The following is a 19,119-nucleotide window of genomic DNA, read 5'->3' on the forward strand; positions in this document are numbered from 1 at the left end:
TAAGTGTGTGAAAGCAAAAATATATGTATGTGAAAGGAGAATGTAAGTGTGTGAAAGCAAAAATATATGTATGTGAAAGGAGAATGTAAGTGTGTGAAAGCAAGCAAGAATGTATGTGAAAGGAGAATGTAAGTGTGTGAGAGTGCCAGAATGAATTATGGCTTGTACGGCCCCTCATAGAATAGAAAAGAGTGTGTGTTATGAGTAGACAGTAAAGCAAAATCAGAATCAGTAAAATCTCCCTCTCTTTGCTTTTGTGGCAGCATTAAAAAACAAAAGTTTTCTTACCTTCTAACCAGCCAAGCGTATCATCCAGTTTAAGATCAACATGGCTGCCTTCGCTCAAGTGGCGTGAAATGACAGGCCGAGTTCCCCTGTAGTCTGCCACTGTTCCTGTGTACAGTTCTCCATCTGAAACATACAAAGAAGCATTATATTTTGCTAAATCACATAAAAATAAACACAAACATTTTTCATTCACAATCTCAGTCATTAGGATCTAAATTCTAAATTCATTAACCTAAAATACATTACAAAATCTTATTTGTCGTTGTAAATATTCATATTCGCCAAGTTTTGGTAACTGGTATGGACTTATTTTATGATACTTTTTTTTTTAACTTTTCTTCCACTTTACTTATGGAAAACAACAGCTTGGATATTCCTAGCATTTCTTCTTTTGTTTCAATAAAAGTCTATGGCAAAGTAAAATGGCAAATTAGTAATTTCTGTGTTCATGCATTTAAACACTGCTATGGCACTTTCAGCCTCACATTTTCGTCTCAAAGTCAAAGAGAGACATCATAAATAAATAAAAAAGTTTTAAATTCCATAAAGATAGGGGTTGTGGGCAATATTCGCCCAAATAAGCATGCATTGGTGGATATTTTGAAAATCAAACACTATCTATGCACCTTTTGTATACTATATACACATTACAAAGGATGGAGTGTGTGCCAGCTGGGATTTCATGCATGGCTGTAGGCCTGTCTGATTAATGGTGAGGTAAATGTGAAGTGAACATTCTCAGGCCTCATGTCTGAAGTCACATGTCGGCCACCCAAAGATAAGTAGATCAAGACAAGGATTTAAGAGCAAGAGGATTAATGGTGTCTGTTGACTGAGGGAAATCTGCCCGTCTCTCTCTCGTTCACTCTTCTCTTCTTTATGGCAAGGTCCTTTTCACACCACACACATAACTAGCCTGTAAGAGCAGCATCAGCAAAACTGCAACACCTGGGATTGTGTTGCATTGTAACGCTGACATTTCCTGACACTGACATTTTTCCTGTTGGTGTATAGTTTGTGTATGTGCTGTGTTGGTAGCCTGCTTATCACTCTCCATTTCTCTACTAAAATACTTTAATATTTTGACTTTGAATTTATTTTTCAAGTGGAATTTGTTGTGATTATACTGTATACATTCACTTTTCTACATTTTTAAGATACCAGTTTGTATGTATTGATCAAAGGTCAGATCAAAAACATGTCAAGTATGGAGTGCCACAGGGCTCAGTATTCGGTCCTTTACTTTTCTCTTTGTATATGCTTCCCTAGGGTGGAGACTATCAGGAAACATGGCAATAGTTTCCACTGTTACGTATATAACACTCTGCTTTATATCTTGAAACCTGAGCCAAGTTAACAGAGTGTATTTGTGATTTCAAAGACTGGATGACCAGTAACTTCCTTCTTCCAAATCTGACAAAACAAAGGTATTAGTTATTGGACCAAAAACCTCTGAACAATAACATAATTCACTACACAGCACAAGCTGATGGGCCTCTGCTGATTCGGTAGCCAATGACCTATATACAGCGTACATAGCAGATATAGTCTGCCAAAACCAAATATATTAACATAGTCATATCCATTAACATGCTAAAACTGGCTGAAATTTGTTTACAGGGATGTGTTTTCACAGGCTCAGCACCAAAACTTAACTTCCAGCCATTCTTCTTCTACACAACACCATACTGCATGTGAGCAGTGTGAATACTGTAACCTGTTACAGACGCTGAAGTAAACACACACACTATGTACGTATGCTGAGTGGAATAGGCCATATAACCAATGCCAGCACATAACATTCATGGCAGAGGAGGGATTCTTACCCACAGTTATGGCGGTGTTCTTCTGGTACGGGTCGTAAGGACAGCGGCCTCTGCCTTCTTCTGGCTTACCTCTGGGGCCTGTAGCCATGGCAAACGTCTTTGAATTCTGTAGAGGTGAGCACATAATGCATATGCACATCAATACACTGATCACAACTTGAAGCAATTAGATTAGGAGAAAGTTCACACCACATTTTCGCCCTGCTGATTGTTCAGATTTGATCTAAAGACACATTGAGAAATGTAATAAAATCTTTCACAGGCTGTGGTGGTTTCATTCAGGAGGCTTACTATTTTGCATGCACATCTCCCATAAGACACACACACACACATCTTTTTCCTCTCACACTCATGAAAGCATAGAGTGAGGAAGTGGCACTGAGACCAAGTGTTCGCATGACAGGATCACAGAATGCTCATGGCATTAGGGTTGTGACGGTGAGGAAATTTTCCCACCGGTTAATCGATGTGTGACAACACCGGTAATACCGGTATCACTGTGGGGGCGTTCCCTCTTTTCCTCGCTTTCCTTCACTTTTAAATAGCTTGTAAAAGCACGTGCGCATTTTACTTTCACTTCGAAATAGCGGCAATTCGGCGTAAAGCAATTGTTCGTTTTTAGTTTATTTGAATTTTGAACGTTTATTAGCAAAACGAGTAAGAAAGCTTGGAGGCACGGCATACACCTTGATGTAAAAAAATAAATAAATAAATTACACAAAGTTTAAATAAAGTAAAAATCAGCAAACAATGTGGAACCAATTAAATAAGATCATCCAAAATCACCTTAGATAAACAGCAAATGTCAACAGGCTTTTCAAAATCCAAAATATTGCTTTTGTCTTGTCTGTCTCACCTCACTCTTCTTGTCAGTCAGCTGGACTCACTCTCCTCACTGGAGAAATGAAATCTGATCTGTGTGATGCGACTGTCGTTCGGCACGCTGCATTGAGCAGCCGCGTTCAGTTTTTAATTGTAGTGTCTGTTCTTTTATTGAACTAAATGATTTTTATTTCTATAAAAAATCAAAACGACGGTGGGGGTCGGTGACGTGGTGGGCAAGTGACGTAACCGGTGTTGCGGCTTAACACCGGTATCACCGTCAGCACCGTCTATCGCGGCAAGCCTACATGGCATGTGAAGGACTGTCACTCAAGTTTCTATCTTTAAAGTACATAATACAATAAAAAAGCACTGAAGTCGTAAACTAATCAAATCTTACTATAAAAAGTTATGCGAGTCATGTGAGGGGACACTACATAAACATGGGCCCTTACACAGTAAAGCAGCCCTTCCACTCTCTCTGGCATGCATATTCGATTGTCACTATTTGCCCCCTAGTGGCAGCCACACAGAAATTTTAAACTGGTTGTGAAGCAGCTGTTACCCTCCACTTATTCACTATTGTAAAATAAATGAAAAATGTATCAATATATCTAAACAAAACAACTGACCACCGATACGTCTAAAAGAAAAACTGCACTCAAAGTTTTGATTAGAGCACATCATTTCCAGTCTGGTGGTTGCATACAGTCTAGCCGCAAGTTTAAATATTTCAACACAATGGAAGCTCTAATTGAAATATGAACATTCTGCATATGCATATGATCGGAACTCGAGGCATCTTCTGTACTACTGGAAATGGAAATGCATGACTTTTGGTCTATCGTTTGTTGCAGACTGAGAAAAGGCGGCTTACTAGGAGTAAACCAAGGGCAAAAATAACTGTGAAAAGATGGATGCTGTCTGTCTTACGATGTAGATGCAGCGGGGGCTGAAGGCAAACGTTCCACAGGCGTATATATGGGTGGAGTTCAGCACTTGCAAAACCCTCACGAAGTTATGACAATCCATCTGAGGGTGGAAAGGGGGTTTAGGTTAAGCACCAGCCTATGAAGACCAATATTTGCACAGTTTAACATAAGGGGACAAAAAGGTAAGACCGTTCAGCACTGAAAGTGGTAGGTTTCCTATACCTTCATTTTGCCTTTCATGGCACAGTCAGCGAGGTCTTTTTCTGACGGAGACCAGTCCAGCTGAAATGTGAGTGTAAAAACTGGGTAAGATTCATCACATGCATATCACAGCACAAAGAAAGCTGATATTTATTTGAAATCTTATTAAACTGATGGAAGAAAACAAACAATAACAACACAATATATACATACATGCAAACAATACACATATTAATTCACTTAAATTTTCAGAGCACATTGATTATTTAAAACGAATAAAAGTTAACAAATAAATCGTAACTAATAAATCATTTACCTATTTCAGTGAGAAAAAAGCTAATATTTATTGACTAAGCTGTTTTGTGATCAGCTTAATCTATTCAAGCAATAAAGTACGAAAGGTCTTTGCTAAAGTTTGATTATAGTCATGACTAAAGTGCTTTATTGCTTATATAAAATGTTATACACAATAGTATGAAATAGTATATAAATGAAAACACTGAGGTCCCAGACATAACAGAAGGTTGCTATGCACCATAAATAATGATTTGCTATGGTAGCTGTTACTATACTGTGAAATATAAGATAGCTTGAATTTTTGCTGCATTGACCAAACAGCATCTAGAGATGATCCATTAATAATGTACAGTATGTTTTTTTTATGTTTCATTGGTATGTTTCAGTTACTCTGATTTGTTGTGCTGACATTTTCTAGGTTATATCCTTCAGTCAGTCATGTACTAAATCAGAATCCCACTGACCTTTTCCTTCACGGTCATCGCATCAGTCTGACTGACATCGATTGTGAGAACGGCATCACGTGCTCCGACGAATAAAGTGCCCTCATCGTTGCCAAGCAACAGCGTGGTGGTGTTGTAAACATCAGGGTTTGTGAAGACAGTGAGCGAACGTCCTGGACTACCTGTGACACAGCAGAAAAGAAAAACCACTATGAATGAGCAGAAACATAATTGGGGAAAAAATGGCAAATTACAGTCTTATTGTATAGTTACCACTAATTCCCATTATTTTCAAGAGTGCAAGAGTTGTCAATATTTGGGATCATTAAGATGTGACATTATTTTCATATTCCATTAATGATAGTTAAGGTGGGGTGTGCATATGATGTGAATAATTTAACAACGCACAACCCTATTATTTATCCTAATTAACTGTCCATCATAAGGCCTGATTTTCCAAATCCAATTATTATTTTATTCTGAGGTGATTTAGAATCCAGATAATTCTTCACCATGATGTGAAAAGATCACAAGCGAAATGATTTGGAGAATTTAATCTCAAAATTACTCTAGCTATGACTACAGGAGTCTATAACAGCAGTAAAAGCTCAGTACCATTAGAGTACAGCAAGCAAAACAGCTACATTTGATAAATACTCAGTGGCTTTACTCTGGGATTAAGACATTTTTCCAAGCATCTTAATGTGGCATTGATGTCAGCTGATGCAAAATATGACAGGTGTCACATGACATTTGTCAAAACCGCTGGTTTCTTAGGAAGCAGCCATCAGATGATGAATTATAAACAAACACTGAGACAGCAATAATGAGGGAAACTGGGATAAAATCACTGACACCAGAGGACAGGCAAACCTCCACAAGAACAATTTGTGACACGAGAAAAACACAGTTCTCACGACAATGCAGTGCTTTGGTGATAATTTGAGTCTGCTGGTGTTTTGACCGAGAGATTATTTTATCAAGCACAAATAACACAACATGATGTATCAATCGGGGTTGATCTTGTTTTAAACCTCAAGGTAAAATTCAACACTATGATGAGGAAGTCTATCTCCCCAGATGAAATACACTGTAATTTCCAAGAAGTCTATTTGTGAAGCGTGCAAAGACAACAGCGACTTCCTGTTCATTCTTTATAGGCTATATAGAGTGCGTCATAAACACTTGACTTTTATTAGACTTACACTCTTGCAGTGGTTTTGTTTGTGTGCATTTCTGTGCGTAAATTTAAATGTGGTTGGTACAGTTTTCTCAGAGCCGTGATCGTCCCATAAAAACCACATCTCAGATACATCTCAGCTCAATCAGGTTCAGTCTAGACTAAGATAAAATGGCTTAAGCTGAAACGTGTCCGCAGACGCTCATCTTCTGCAACTGTAACCATACATCAAGGCCAGTGATCTCTTCAACACACGCACACAAACATTTTATTATAAAAATAATCAATCACAATGCACGCCTTTGACAGCAGAACAATGAGAATGAGAACCAAACATGAAGGTGGCTGCATGAATTATTGATTGTGTTTTAATTTGGTTAAATATGCCAGAACAAACTACACAGCCATAATGCGTGCCGGGGCGATATCTGCCATGATCTACATGCAAAATCAAACATGCATGCAGCCATGCACGCAGTAATGTTGTGCAAGGGTTGAACATGATTGGCCGAACAGTTTGGATAGGAATGTGTACACGACTGTGAAGTCTGTACGATTTTTTAATGCTTTAGAAAGAAGTCTCTTATGCTCAGACCAAGGCTGCATTTATTTGAACAAACATACAATAAAACAGTAATATTGTGAAATATTATTACCATTTAAAATAACTGTTTTTTTATTGTGATGCATTTAAAAATCTAATTTATTTCTGTGATGTAAATCTGAATTTTCAGCATCATTACTCCAGTCTTCAGTGTCACATGATCCTTCAGAAATCATTCTGATATGCTGATTTGCTGCTCAAGAAACATCTCTTATCAATGTTGAAAACAGTAGCGCTACTTCATATATTTGTGGAAATCATAATACATTTCCCATTTTCCAGACTCTTTGATGAATAGAAAGTTCTAAAGAACAGCTTTAATATGAAATTTATTAAAATGTTTCTTGTGTAACAAGTTTTTATGCAAAACAGTAACGCTAGCTGTCAATTTAGTTTCATTTTAACTGTTCGCATGGAACTTTGTTAATATTTAAATCAAGATAAACGTATGTTGTTGAGTAGCCATACACAATGGTTTGTGAGAAAATGAACAGACCTCAGAATAAACAGCTATGTGTAATGTCATCAAGAGCTGAAAATGTAAGTGGTTTAGTTAACAATGACAACCTACATACCATATCTAAAAATGATGTCTCAATAAATGAGTAAAGTCTCCATCTACAAAAACAGTGACTGTTTCTCTGTTAGCATCCGTCAGCTCTTGAACAGGAAACTTGCTAGATCAAATATGAACATGGTTCACCTGAACGGTGAACAAACCGCAGAGTTGAAGAAAAGAAAGAAAGAAACATTAACAGCTTGTGAAAGTGTTTCTTTTCCAATCTATTAATACCTATGCATTAAATTAATAAATGTAAAATTTTATTGAATCTTTTTTTTTTGTATGAAAAAGGTGAATAATGTTATTATAAAATATTCTTATCCACATTTATATTATCCACATTACTGTGTATATATATATATATATATATATTTAATATAATTTTATTCATTAAAGGTAACTTTAACTTCAGAACTCGATATATTATAGTGTCACAGTTACATTTATTTCCCAAATATAATGACAAATCTTAAATGTATTAACTTTCACCAGAAAAAACTTTCAGACTGAAAATACAGAAAGCTGGGAAAGAAGGACAGAGGGGTGAGGTGCTGTTACGCAACTATTTCAGATCTGAAAAGCTCCTGCCAATGCTTGCAGAAACACACACCGCCATCCAGGCCTTCGCAGGGTGTTTGGAAAAGCGCCGACAGCAAGGATAGTGAGGTCATACAGGAAGCTCAATGACTAAGCAAGCTTATTAACTTAACTAAGTCACATTAAAATCAACACATTTTTGCCCTAACCAAAGTTCTTATTCTGCAGAGAACATGTGAACGTCCTGACCCTGAAATGAAAACACTGGTCTCCGTGGGGAGGCTAATCCTAAAGCAGAGCCGCAGCATACCAGCTGTCTACTCTAAACAGAGCTCTGAGCGAGAAGGAGAACGTCAGCAGCGCTTTTCCTCCTCCTCCCATTTTTACTATATCACTCACATGACACATGGCACATGGCAACTTCTGTGTGATTGTAGCTTCACAGAAATCTCTGCCGATTTCCACAGAATTCACACCTCCTGACCCTGAGTCAAATGTTTTTGTTCATTTGATAACTATTAAAGTGTAAGTCTCTTAGCGTGTTTCGTAACATGTTTAAAACAACAGATTTCAGACAGGAAATGACAATCTGCTCAAAAACAGCTGATAAATAAACAATTATTAAAAAAAGACATATACCGTCTTTAAAAATGTTCAATGTTCTGGTAGCAAAAAGGGTGAAGGAGGAGGACTTTCCAAGAAAATCTTGGCTTATTAGCAGCACTTAATGGTGATTGTGGCCTCTTAAGCGTTTCACTGAACTAAAGTCCTGTAATTCCTCATATGAGCTGCTCTCTTGTTTGTGAGGCCTGTAAAGAATGTGGATCTGACAGTCAGCACACGGCTGTGAAATTATGCAACCCCAGGGTACATTCTCTCAGTACAGACCAGAGAAATTTAAGCAGCGCTTCACTTAATTCATAATGACCCAAAAGTTTAAAACCTCCTTGACCAGGTTTAATGTAGAAATATGTGACCCTGGACAACAAAACCAGTCATAAGTGTAAATTTTTTTTAATTGAAAAGCATCATCTGAAAGCTGAATAAATAAGCTTTCCATTGATGTATAGTTTGTTATGATAGAACAATATTTGGCCGAGATACAACTATTTGAAAATCTGGAATCTGAGGGTGCCAAAAAATCTAAATATTGAAAAAATTGCCTTTAAAGTTGTCCAAATGAAGTCCTTAGCAATGCATATTACCAATCAAAAATTAAGTTTTAATATATTTACGGTAGAAAATTTACAAAATAACTTCATGGAACATGATCTTTTCTTAATATCCTAATGATTTTTGGCATAAAAGAAAAATCGACAATTTTAACCCATACAATGTATTTATATTGGCTATTGCTTCAAATATACCTGTGCTACTTAAAGTCACATTAGGAATCAAAACTGCCTTTACCTTTTAAGATAAGTTTATTTTACTATAAATCATTTGGTCACACTCTATTTTAATGACCAGTTCTCACTATTAACTAACTATGACTTTTGCCTCAATAAACTCCTAATTTGCAGCTTATTAATAGTTAGGAAGGTAGTTGTTAAGTTTAGGCATGGGTAGGGTACCGAACTCGGTACTTTAATACTACCGAGTACCGATTCACGTTAAATCAGTCGGTGCCAAATTTCGGTACCTGAGAACGCATCTGGGCACATACGCTACAGAGAGAGAAAGAGAGACCCTGTGACGTGAGGTCACCCCTGCAACTCGTTCACACAACACACAGGGCAAGCCGAAATGTTCTGAAGTGTGGTTACATTTCTAGGGCCATATGGTTTCTGCGAAAACGCGGACGGGATCGTGGAGTCCATTCATAAAAACATAATTTATTCTATAGCGCGGAATGCCACGGAATTCGTAAATTTTGGACAAATGCATCAAAAGTAGCCACTGCCACTTAATTCGAATCGCTATATGAACTAGTGTCTGTGAATATTAAAATGCAAAAAGATGGTTTAAATATGAATCCTGCATGTTCCGCTTGCCTCTGTATGTATGAATGGCGGAAACGCGGTTTTGTTTACTACACAAATACTGAAGCACGCGTGACGCTCGCGGTGATTTTCAGCCTCTGTGTCTCACTATATGACGGCATGAACACAAAACTTAATCTCCAGAGCTGCTGTGAGAGTCACTTCACGAGAATTTTACCGTTTCATTTGAGAAAACTAGCATCATCATACTGTATACACACAGAAACTTCATGGCAACCTGTCAGAATAAAAGTACGGTTTAACATGTAACAGAAATATAATACTCTTGTATTACTTTTGTAAAGTATAATGTACATCTTTAAATATTCCATTTTCTATCAAATTTAAATAAAACAATTAAATGACAAAAATAAATATTACAACCAGATTAATCACTTAATTGTAGAAAAAAAATAATACAATTATTAGCCTATTAATAAATGTTTTAAAGGAATATTCACACAATTTTTCCTCCATGTATTAATTTCAACAGTAAACCTTTTTTTGTTTTTTTGTAAACCAGTTTGTTTGCCAAAAAATAAAAGGGTTTAATTTTCATTTGATTTAAAATAAATGTTTAATGCCTTCATTTGATTTTCAGAAAAATTAAAAGAATTTCCGGGAGAAAAAAAAAAAAAAGAAAGAAAGAAAGAAAAAGTTTGTAGGGTCCTATTGTTCAAAATGTTGAAATTGAGACTTTTGGACTTATTATTTCACTGAAATAAATGTTTTTGTAATTACACAAGAGAGTAAAGTACCGAAAAAAGGTACCGTTGGGTACCGGCACCGAAATTCAGGTACCGATACCGGTACCGTACCGGTTCAAATGTGAACAGTACCCAACCCTAGGCATGGGGTATAGGGTTAAGGGATCTAAAATATAGTCATGCAGAATAAGGCATTAATATGTGCTTTATAAGTATTAATAAACAGCCAGTATGCTAGTAATATTCATGCTAATAAGCAACTAGATAATAGTGAGAAATGGTCCATAAATTAAAGTGTTACCAATTATATTCTAAATGACTTGTTCTGAACTATTAACCAACAGAATAATATAAAGAGCATGAAAAATTGTCAAAAAACGAAATTATCACTATATATATGTTATCATAACACTAATTCTTGTCGATGAATCCAATCTGATTTCATACGAATATACAAACCCTAGACACTGCAATCCAATTCACATACTGATTAAGTGTGCTTTCAGAATTAGAGAAAGACACTTCCACTGGAGCTACGTCAGCATTATTGTCATTTCTTGATGACATACATCAGAAGAGGTTTTTAGCAACTATTGTGAAAAATATTGCTCCACTGAGCAGTTTGTTAGACGTGAGACAAATAAACATTGGTAAGACATACGATGGTACTGCGCATGTGCACAGGATATTTTTTAATCTGAATGAGAAGATAGTCGGAATAAAGCATTTTTACATATAATAAAAAAAAAAAAAAAGCATTTATACACAAGTCCAAAACACCCCTTTCAATCCAACTGAAATTTTATTCGGATCGATGGAGGTGTTTACATGAAGACTTTTCAATCCAATTGAGCCATTAATCCAATTATAAACATATAATTGAGCTACATGCACAAAAACGTACTTGCAATAAATAAAGCAAGCACACATAAATTCATAAATACATATATTAAATAACAAAATGACCCCTTAAAATATCCACAACTGGATGAAATTGATGTAAATATACCTTAATAATTTTCAATTCATATTGCTAAAAATAAAAGAATACAACAAGCATATATTGATGCAGGCTACTGCTTATTCAATCAAGTCTGGTTTTCATGTTTCTGCAGCTAGTGTCATTCTGCAGCGATTATCGGTTTGCAGGTGTCATCATCACATCCGACTCAATCACCTGCATGAGTGTGACCGTTGGGTACTGAGTGTAATTGGTAGTGCTGGGAAACAGAGACTCAGAGTCTGAATTAAGCCCTGTAATCTTCACACTCACGTTTGGCCATTTACATGACGAGTAAGCAAACACTCACAGGTCAAATGACTGAACCTGAATCAGCAAAACTGATGTATCTGCATGTCTAAGCAACTGTACCTCCGTCTTTCAGTTGTTCAGATAAACAAGAAGAAACTCTTTTTAAAGGGGTCATATGATGCGATTTCAAGTTTTCCTTTCTCTTTGGAGTGTTACAAGCTGATTGTGCATAGATAAGATCCCTGAAGTTGCAAAGACTAAAGTCTCAAAACCAAAGAGATATTCTTTATGACCCCTTTAGCTGATTCTTGTGACTTTTGCCAGGTTCAGCCTGATTCTGCCCTGCTTTGCAAAACCACATACTGGCCTCCTCTTATCAAATAACTCTGGTTCAGAGAGGGCCTAACAAGAATAACCACTTTCAACTACACCAGCAAATTCATCTGTTTACTTTCTTGTTTCTCAAAAGTTTAGGCCTAATGGTGTGTTCACACCAGACGCGAAGCGAATATGCTCATCGCGTCACTCGCTCTAGATTACTCGCGGGATGTTTTTCGTGTCACTCGCGTGAATAAAAACAGCGCGATCAACCATGGTGGACGAATAATTACATTCGCGTCTGGTGTGAACACACCATAATTCATTACCCTAAAACCACAAATCACATTGTTTAATGTGTGTTAAGAGGGTCAAATTATTCAACCAAGACAATTATTTGTATCAAAGAAGTGGAAATACAATATCAAACTATCATAGTAATGCTTACGATATTTTATTTTTATATTGTACTGTATATTGCAATTATTATTCTTTATTAAGGCATCTTATATCTTATCTACTGTTCAGAAGTTTATGGTCTGTAACACTTTTAATTAATTGATCATTTATTCAGCAAGGATGCATTAAATTATAACATTTACAATTTACTTTCTATTCATCAAATGATCCTGAAAAAATATTTAGCAGCACAACTGTTCATAACATTGATAATAATAATAAATGTTTCTTGAGCAGCAAATCAGCATATTAGAATGATTTCTGAAGGATCATGTGAGACTGGAGTAATGATGCTGAAAATTCAGCTTTGATCACAGAAATAAATTACATTTTAAAATATATTGAAATAGAAAATGGTTATTTTGAATAGTAATAATATTGACTATTTTTACTGCATTTTTTTAATGTAAATAAATAAATGCATTAATGCAGCTTTGGTGAGTATACCGACTTTTTGCATTTATATTGTGGCAATACATACAGTGGGTACGGAAAGTATTCAGACCCCCTTAAATTTTTCACTCTTTGTTATATTGCAGCCATTTGCTAAAATCATTTAAGTTAATTTTTTTCCTCATTAATGTACACACAGCACCCCATATTGACAGAAAAACACAGAATTGTTGACATTTTTGCAGATTTATTAAAAAAAAAAAACTGAAAAATTTAAGGGGGTCTGAATACTTTCCGTACCCACTGTATATTAAGCAATCATACCAATAAAAAACTTTGAAAGTGAAATTACTAAACAGCAAATGCATGCCAAAGCAAACATATAAGAACAAAATTATTCAACCGTGTCAAATCAGTGACAGCTTTATATGGCAATAAAGTCTGCTACAAGTTCCTAGATTTTAATAACCTGAGAGAAGTACCTTGTTGTTGTCAAGTTAGTGTGAGGCCACAGGAGAAATGAAACCTTATCTAGAAGTTTCAGAAATATACCAAGAGGCCATTCAAGGACATCTGCATCAAAGCTCCCATTGAGGTGAGGGACAGACGCTTCCTCTTAAGAGGATCCATGCAGGGTCTTTCATTCCTCATACATCTAATGCTTTCTAGAGCAATAAGTATGATCATGGAACAATTTTTGTTGTAATGATCTCTCTTAGGCTTCCTGCTTGTTATCTTTTCTTGTTAGTGAAAAACTAAATCATTGTAAAAAGAAAGCTTTTTAACAGACTACCATTTCTACCCCTGTTGGAATTTAAAGATAAACAAATGATAAAAATGGATAAACATTGTGCAAACTGAATCTGTGCAGACTGACTCAAAGTCATGGACAATAATCTCTTAATAAAATGCTTAATGTCTGCAAAATCATTCTGAAATAATGTATTCTTGATAATATAGGTATTATTTTTATATTAGTATTATTTAATATTTTTTACAATTAACTAGTTTCTCCAGTGGAACTAAATGGACAATTGTGATTATTATGACGTTCTAACAACAGTCACACAACAGCAGCATATCAAGTATTCCTTTTTCATAGTAACCTTTCTTAAAACAAATAACTTGCAAATTGCATTTACATTAAATGTGAAAATACTAGCCATGTTCTTGCAGGTCTGTGGCATAATCACAGCTAAGCATCTCATCTAATCAAAGTCTTTCAGTAAGTACCTGTACCAGTCACTGCAGTGCACGGCTAAACCAAGTGAACCAGGGTCATCTCACGGCCGTGTAGGCCATTATTAATGACATTTCAAAAAAGGCCCTCAAGTGAAATTTCATGAAATTGCAGCATGCTGACTAGGGCTGAACGATTTTGGAAAATAATCTAATTGCGATTTTTTTTTACCAATATTGCGATTGCGATTTAATATCATGCTGCAATTTCATGTTTTGAAAATATTATATATTGAATTAATTTATCATTTAAAGTGTTGGTACATTTTACAGAAAACAACAACAACAACAACATGCTTATTTTTTACTAGGCTCCAGTAAAAAAAAAAAAAAGCTTCAAGACAATTTGAAACAGTGTTGTAACTCTTAATTAAAACTAAAACTATTAAAGAAGAGTTTTTGTTAATTCAAGTAAAGCTGAAACTAAAATATAAATATTAGATTTAAAAAAAACAGTTAATTTCAGTGAATTGCCAAGGCAAAATTTTGAATTTTCGTTTAAGCTGAAGTAAAATTACTAAAACTGAAGCAAAATAAAAACAAAGGTAAATAGAAATATAAAAAAAAAATAATGAAATGACAAATTCACATAATAAAAATACTCAAACTAAAATAAAAATAATAATTTAATTCAAAATATGAATACTATAATATAAATAAATAACAAATAACACTGATCTGAAGGTGTCACAATCATATATTCATGCTATTAAAAGACACTTACAAATGTATACAAATGCAATTATCTACAATGTTGATGTGATGATGTAAAGCATCCTAAGGGTATGTTTAAGTATGTTTAACATACAGAGGTTAATCTTGTTTAATGATAGGCTATACTTGATTAAAAAATTCATCTTAATTTACCTTCTGATAACCACTTCGGGCCAAAGATAAAAGAATGATAGCAGCTCACAAGTTATTCAAATATAAAATAAAAATAATATAAAAAGTTATTCAACGGCATTTAAAACAAAAACAAAAAAACCTGTTGCTCTAAATTGCAGTTCAAAAATCTTCAGAAGTTTAAAAATGAGACTTACCCATGGGAAAAGAGAGTCGGGGGAGGACATGAGAATGACAGCTGAGGACAGTCAGAAGAGACAGACAGGCACAGAGTGATGCTGAATGCTCCATCCTGATGGAAAACCAGGAGGCCGCTGAGCACAACAGATGAGCTGAAACCAAAGACCAGTCTATCTGTCGCTGTCGGGTTCTGCTCTTGTCCTTTCAGCACGGAGTATCCCACAGGGACACCACTTCAAACTGCCAAAGGAGTCTGCCGTCATCTCATCTGCTCAGAAAAATTAAGAGCGGGTTAGAAATCGTCCTTCAAGTCATCACTTCCTCTGAAGTTACCTCTTCCTCTTTCAGAATTTTTGCATGAGCCTAAGTAAGTCAAGAGATTACATACATCAGCACATGACTTCATCAGTGACTGGGGGACGGAATTTAAGTTCCATTTTTACATTCTTATTTTTTAAAAAGAGACTAACCATCTAGAGAAAGTCAGTGCAATGATAAATTGATAAATAATGTGACCATGAAAAGTGCGTAGTGCAAACGGAGCAATACGCTAATTCTTCCATTTAATATAGCCATATATCTACATATTTACAATATATAATAAAAAGAACTTTACAGTGGATCAGAAACTGGGTGCTAATTTAGCTATGGAGCAAACATGGAGTGGGGTTTCTCTCATCAGTGAGCGTGGAGCAGGAAATGGAAACTCAATGAAGCTGGAGGGTTTTCAACATAAAGCATGTTGAATCATGTCTGATCTAATGACTATATGATGGAAATCCCTGTGAGCCAAAAACAGAAACATGGTGACTGGTGTCTTGTGCTTTAACCAAGATTTACTAAACACTTGTTGACGTGAAGTGCTCTCTTGACCATCATGCATTTATACAGGCACCGATGATCCTGATCAATTATTTACTTGAATAAATCTTATTTCAGAAGAATGTTTTTTACTTTCTATAATTAAAATTCTTTTTAATATTTTTGAGAGTATAAAATCTCAGGGTGACAGGTAAACTATACTAATGATATTACTTCTTATTTGATGGTTACACCATATGACATTTTTAGCGTCATTCTTGAAAAAGGTATAAAAGTTTTGTAAAACCATATTAAACCAACATTAATAAAATAAATATAAAAATACAAAATAAAAAAGAATGGCAGATATTTAGGCCAAAGTGGATGTAGATAAAAATCTGTCATTTATTTTATCTTTTGTTATTAAAAAATAAGAACAAAGATACACATAACAAATACACATAATAAAACAAACAGTGCTTTATTTTTTTTAGGTACAGTAGGTGCATTTACCAGTAGCATTCAAGAAATTGAATGAACACATAAAAATAAAACTATATACACTTCACTGCATAAATGATACACTGAAGAACTTTAATACAGTTGCTTTAATAAGAATCAGTCAAGAGCAGTGAGTGATTTTTCTCTTTGTGTTTTGTTGTTTTATTAACATTAAAGGTTAGGGATGTAACAGTATGAACATTTCTTATCATGATTATAGTGACCAAAATTATCACGGTTATCAGTATTATCACGGTATTGCTAAAATGTGCTGGAGATGTTAAAAAAGTACCGACACATAAATCACTTCAAGTTTTATATTTAAAAATCAACAAACAACAAATTAAATGACTTTTTGTTTACATAATCACTAAAACAGTAACATTACCAATGATGTTTGGATTTTAAATGACAACTTGAATGACAACAGTTTAATAGCATATTGAAATATCTAATGTAAATGTTCAAATAAAGCTTGGAAAAAGTTTAATAAAAAGGTAAACCTCACATTTCAGCCTTTAAATAAAGAAAAGATATAAGTCAAAATGATAATTGATTAATAAATGATTATATGTATTTTATCTGCTCCATAAATGATTCTAGATAGCTTATCTGAATTGTTTAAAAGTGTAGAATCCACATAAGCTTGTTTTTCATCATTTCTATTCGATTTCGATTTTCGATTCAATATTCGATTCGATTTTTGATTTCAATTCTCGATTTGACTATATGAATGAATATAGATTTAATACAAATCCTACATTTATAAAAAATGGCTCCTAAAAATATTTTCATAGTCGCACGCAGTAGGTTTCATGCGACTGAAATGGTCGCACTGTAGAGCCCTGGATCCGCCATTTTAAGCAATGAATGAATGACGGACTCTCCGTTGCAACATCGCGCAAGGCAATAAGGGGGTGACATCTAGTGGATTAGACTAGTAATAAGATTAACGTAAATCTTATGTTCAATGTTTGCGGGTTTTTGAAAAATCGCTTACCCCACCTTTAAAGGGATAATTCACACAAATATGAAAATTATGTACTCGCTCTCAAGTAGTTTTAAATCTGAATGAGTTTCTTTCTTCTGTTTAACATAAAAGTTACTTTGAAGAATGTGAGTAACAAATCAAAATCAGAAATCAAAGTCAACTGGGACCAGCAACTGTTTGGTTACCCACATTCTTCAAAGTATCTTCTTTTGTGTTCAGCACAAAAAGTGTACTAGAAGTCGTGGCCTAATGGTTAGAGAGTCGGACTCGTAACCCAAAAGGTTGCGGGTTCGAGTCTCGCACCGGCAGGGATTGTAGGTGGGGGGAGTGAATGTACAGCGCTCTCTCCCACCTTCAATACCACGACTGAGGTGCCCTTGAGCAAGGCACCGAGCCCCCAACTGCTCCCCGGGCGCCGCAGCAAAAATGGCTGCCCACTGCTCCGGGTGTGTGTTCACGGTGTGTGTTCCCTGCTGTGTGTGTGCACTTTGGATGGGATAAATGCAGAGCACTAATTCCAAGTATGGGTCACCATACTTGGCCACATGTCACTTCACAATAAAGAAATTAATACAGGTTTGGGACAACATGCGAGTGAGTAAATAATGACAGAATTAAAATTTTTGAGTGAACTATCCCTTTAATGACAAGCGGCAGCATGTTTAGTACTATTAGTCTGCTGTCACTTTAAGACCTGCACGCATCTAATATACAGGCACACATCTGTTTTTCTCTCAACTGTTTACTTTCAGTTTAGACATAACCAACTGCATTTATATGTAAACCTTCTGTGTTTTTGACAGTATTAGCGCAATCAGACGTGAAAGATAACATAGTCCAGTAATCAGGTGCTGTTTGACAGGCTTTTAGTGTGTGCGCGCTTCAGGTGTACACGCTCAGAAAAAGTGCATGTCAGAACAGCACACGAATGAAACCTTTAACCGGCAAGGCTTTAAAGCACATGCAACTAATGTACTTTTGTGATTGCGAATAAGTGCAATGTCCTGTGTAAAATCAAAAGTCTGTACATTTAATATGTGAGTCCCTTATATAATGACACACCCCTCCAAACAAGCTGCAAATTCTAATGAATCATTTATGTGTGCAGCACAAATGGCAAGTAACATGAAAAAGCTTAATACAAGAAATATTAATAGAGTATGTGCCATAGCAGTAGTGATGACTGTCTTAGCAAGTGTCCTTCACTAGTCTTAAGGCGTTACTAAACAGTACACTGGTTTATAATATACACAACAGTAACCTTGCACAAGCAACAAGACAGTTCTCTAAATAAATGGTTACTTGTTTCACCTGAACAACACAATACACAGGTCAACCTTATTTACTGCAAACTATTCTGCCAGTCACCGCTAGGGGTGTGCGATATTAACCAAAAATAATATCTCGATATTTCCTGGGATTTTATCGATAACGATAATTAGACGATATTTTGCTGAGTGTGTTATTGTGGTGGTATCTTAAGGACTGCCGTGGACAGCTGACTTGATATTCTTCATATTCTGTGCAGTGGTCAGTTCACACTGATAGAAATCAATATTTTCCAATAAGTTTTAACTGATTTTTACATTTTATGGGCATTTTGACCTTTATAAAGCCTTTTTTTTTCTAAAAGTGTCCATTATCTTTTGAATACTGATATTTGAAATTATTTAAATAATAAAAGATACTCTGAATGTGAAATTAAAACCGCCAGTATGTAAGGCATTTCCGAACATCACACAAACCAGATGAGAGTCG

At 35.3% G+C, this 19,119-nt stretch overlaps 1 protein-coding gene across 1 annotated transcript in view; it reads right to left on the reverse strand.

Moving 5' to 3' along the window:
* Nucleotides 1–15,343, reverse strand: part of LOC107731578 (semaphorin-4A-like) — a 26,349-nt gene extending 11,006 nt beyond the window's left edge. Inside the window, 6 exon segments of the mRNA XM_016542699.1 lie at nucleotides 289–411; nucleotides 2,115–2,220; nucleotides 3,870–3,968; nucleotides 4,091–4,150; nucleotides 4,831–4,991; nucleotides 15,086–15,343. Coding sequence (XP_016398185.1) covers nucleotides 289–411; nucleotides 2,115–2,220; nucleotides 3,870–3,968; nucleotides 4,091–4,150; nucleotides 4,831–4,991; nucleotides 15,086–15,179 — 643 coding nt within the window. The 5' untranslated portion in view covers nucleotides 15,180–15,343.
* Nucleotides 15,344–19,119: the final 3,776 nt, after the last annotated feature.

Source organism: Sinocyclocheilus rhinocerous, unplaced genomic scaffold (assembly GCF_001515625.1).
Source record: "Sinocyclocheilus rhinocerous isolate Xijiao unplaced genomic scaffold, SAMN03320098_v1.1 scaffold429, whole genome shotgun sequence".
Taxonomy (NCBI): Eukaryota; Metazoa; Chordata; class Actinopteri; order Cypriniformes; family Cyprinidae; genus Sinocyclocheilus; species Sinocyclocheilus rhinocerous.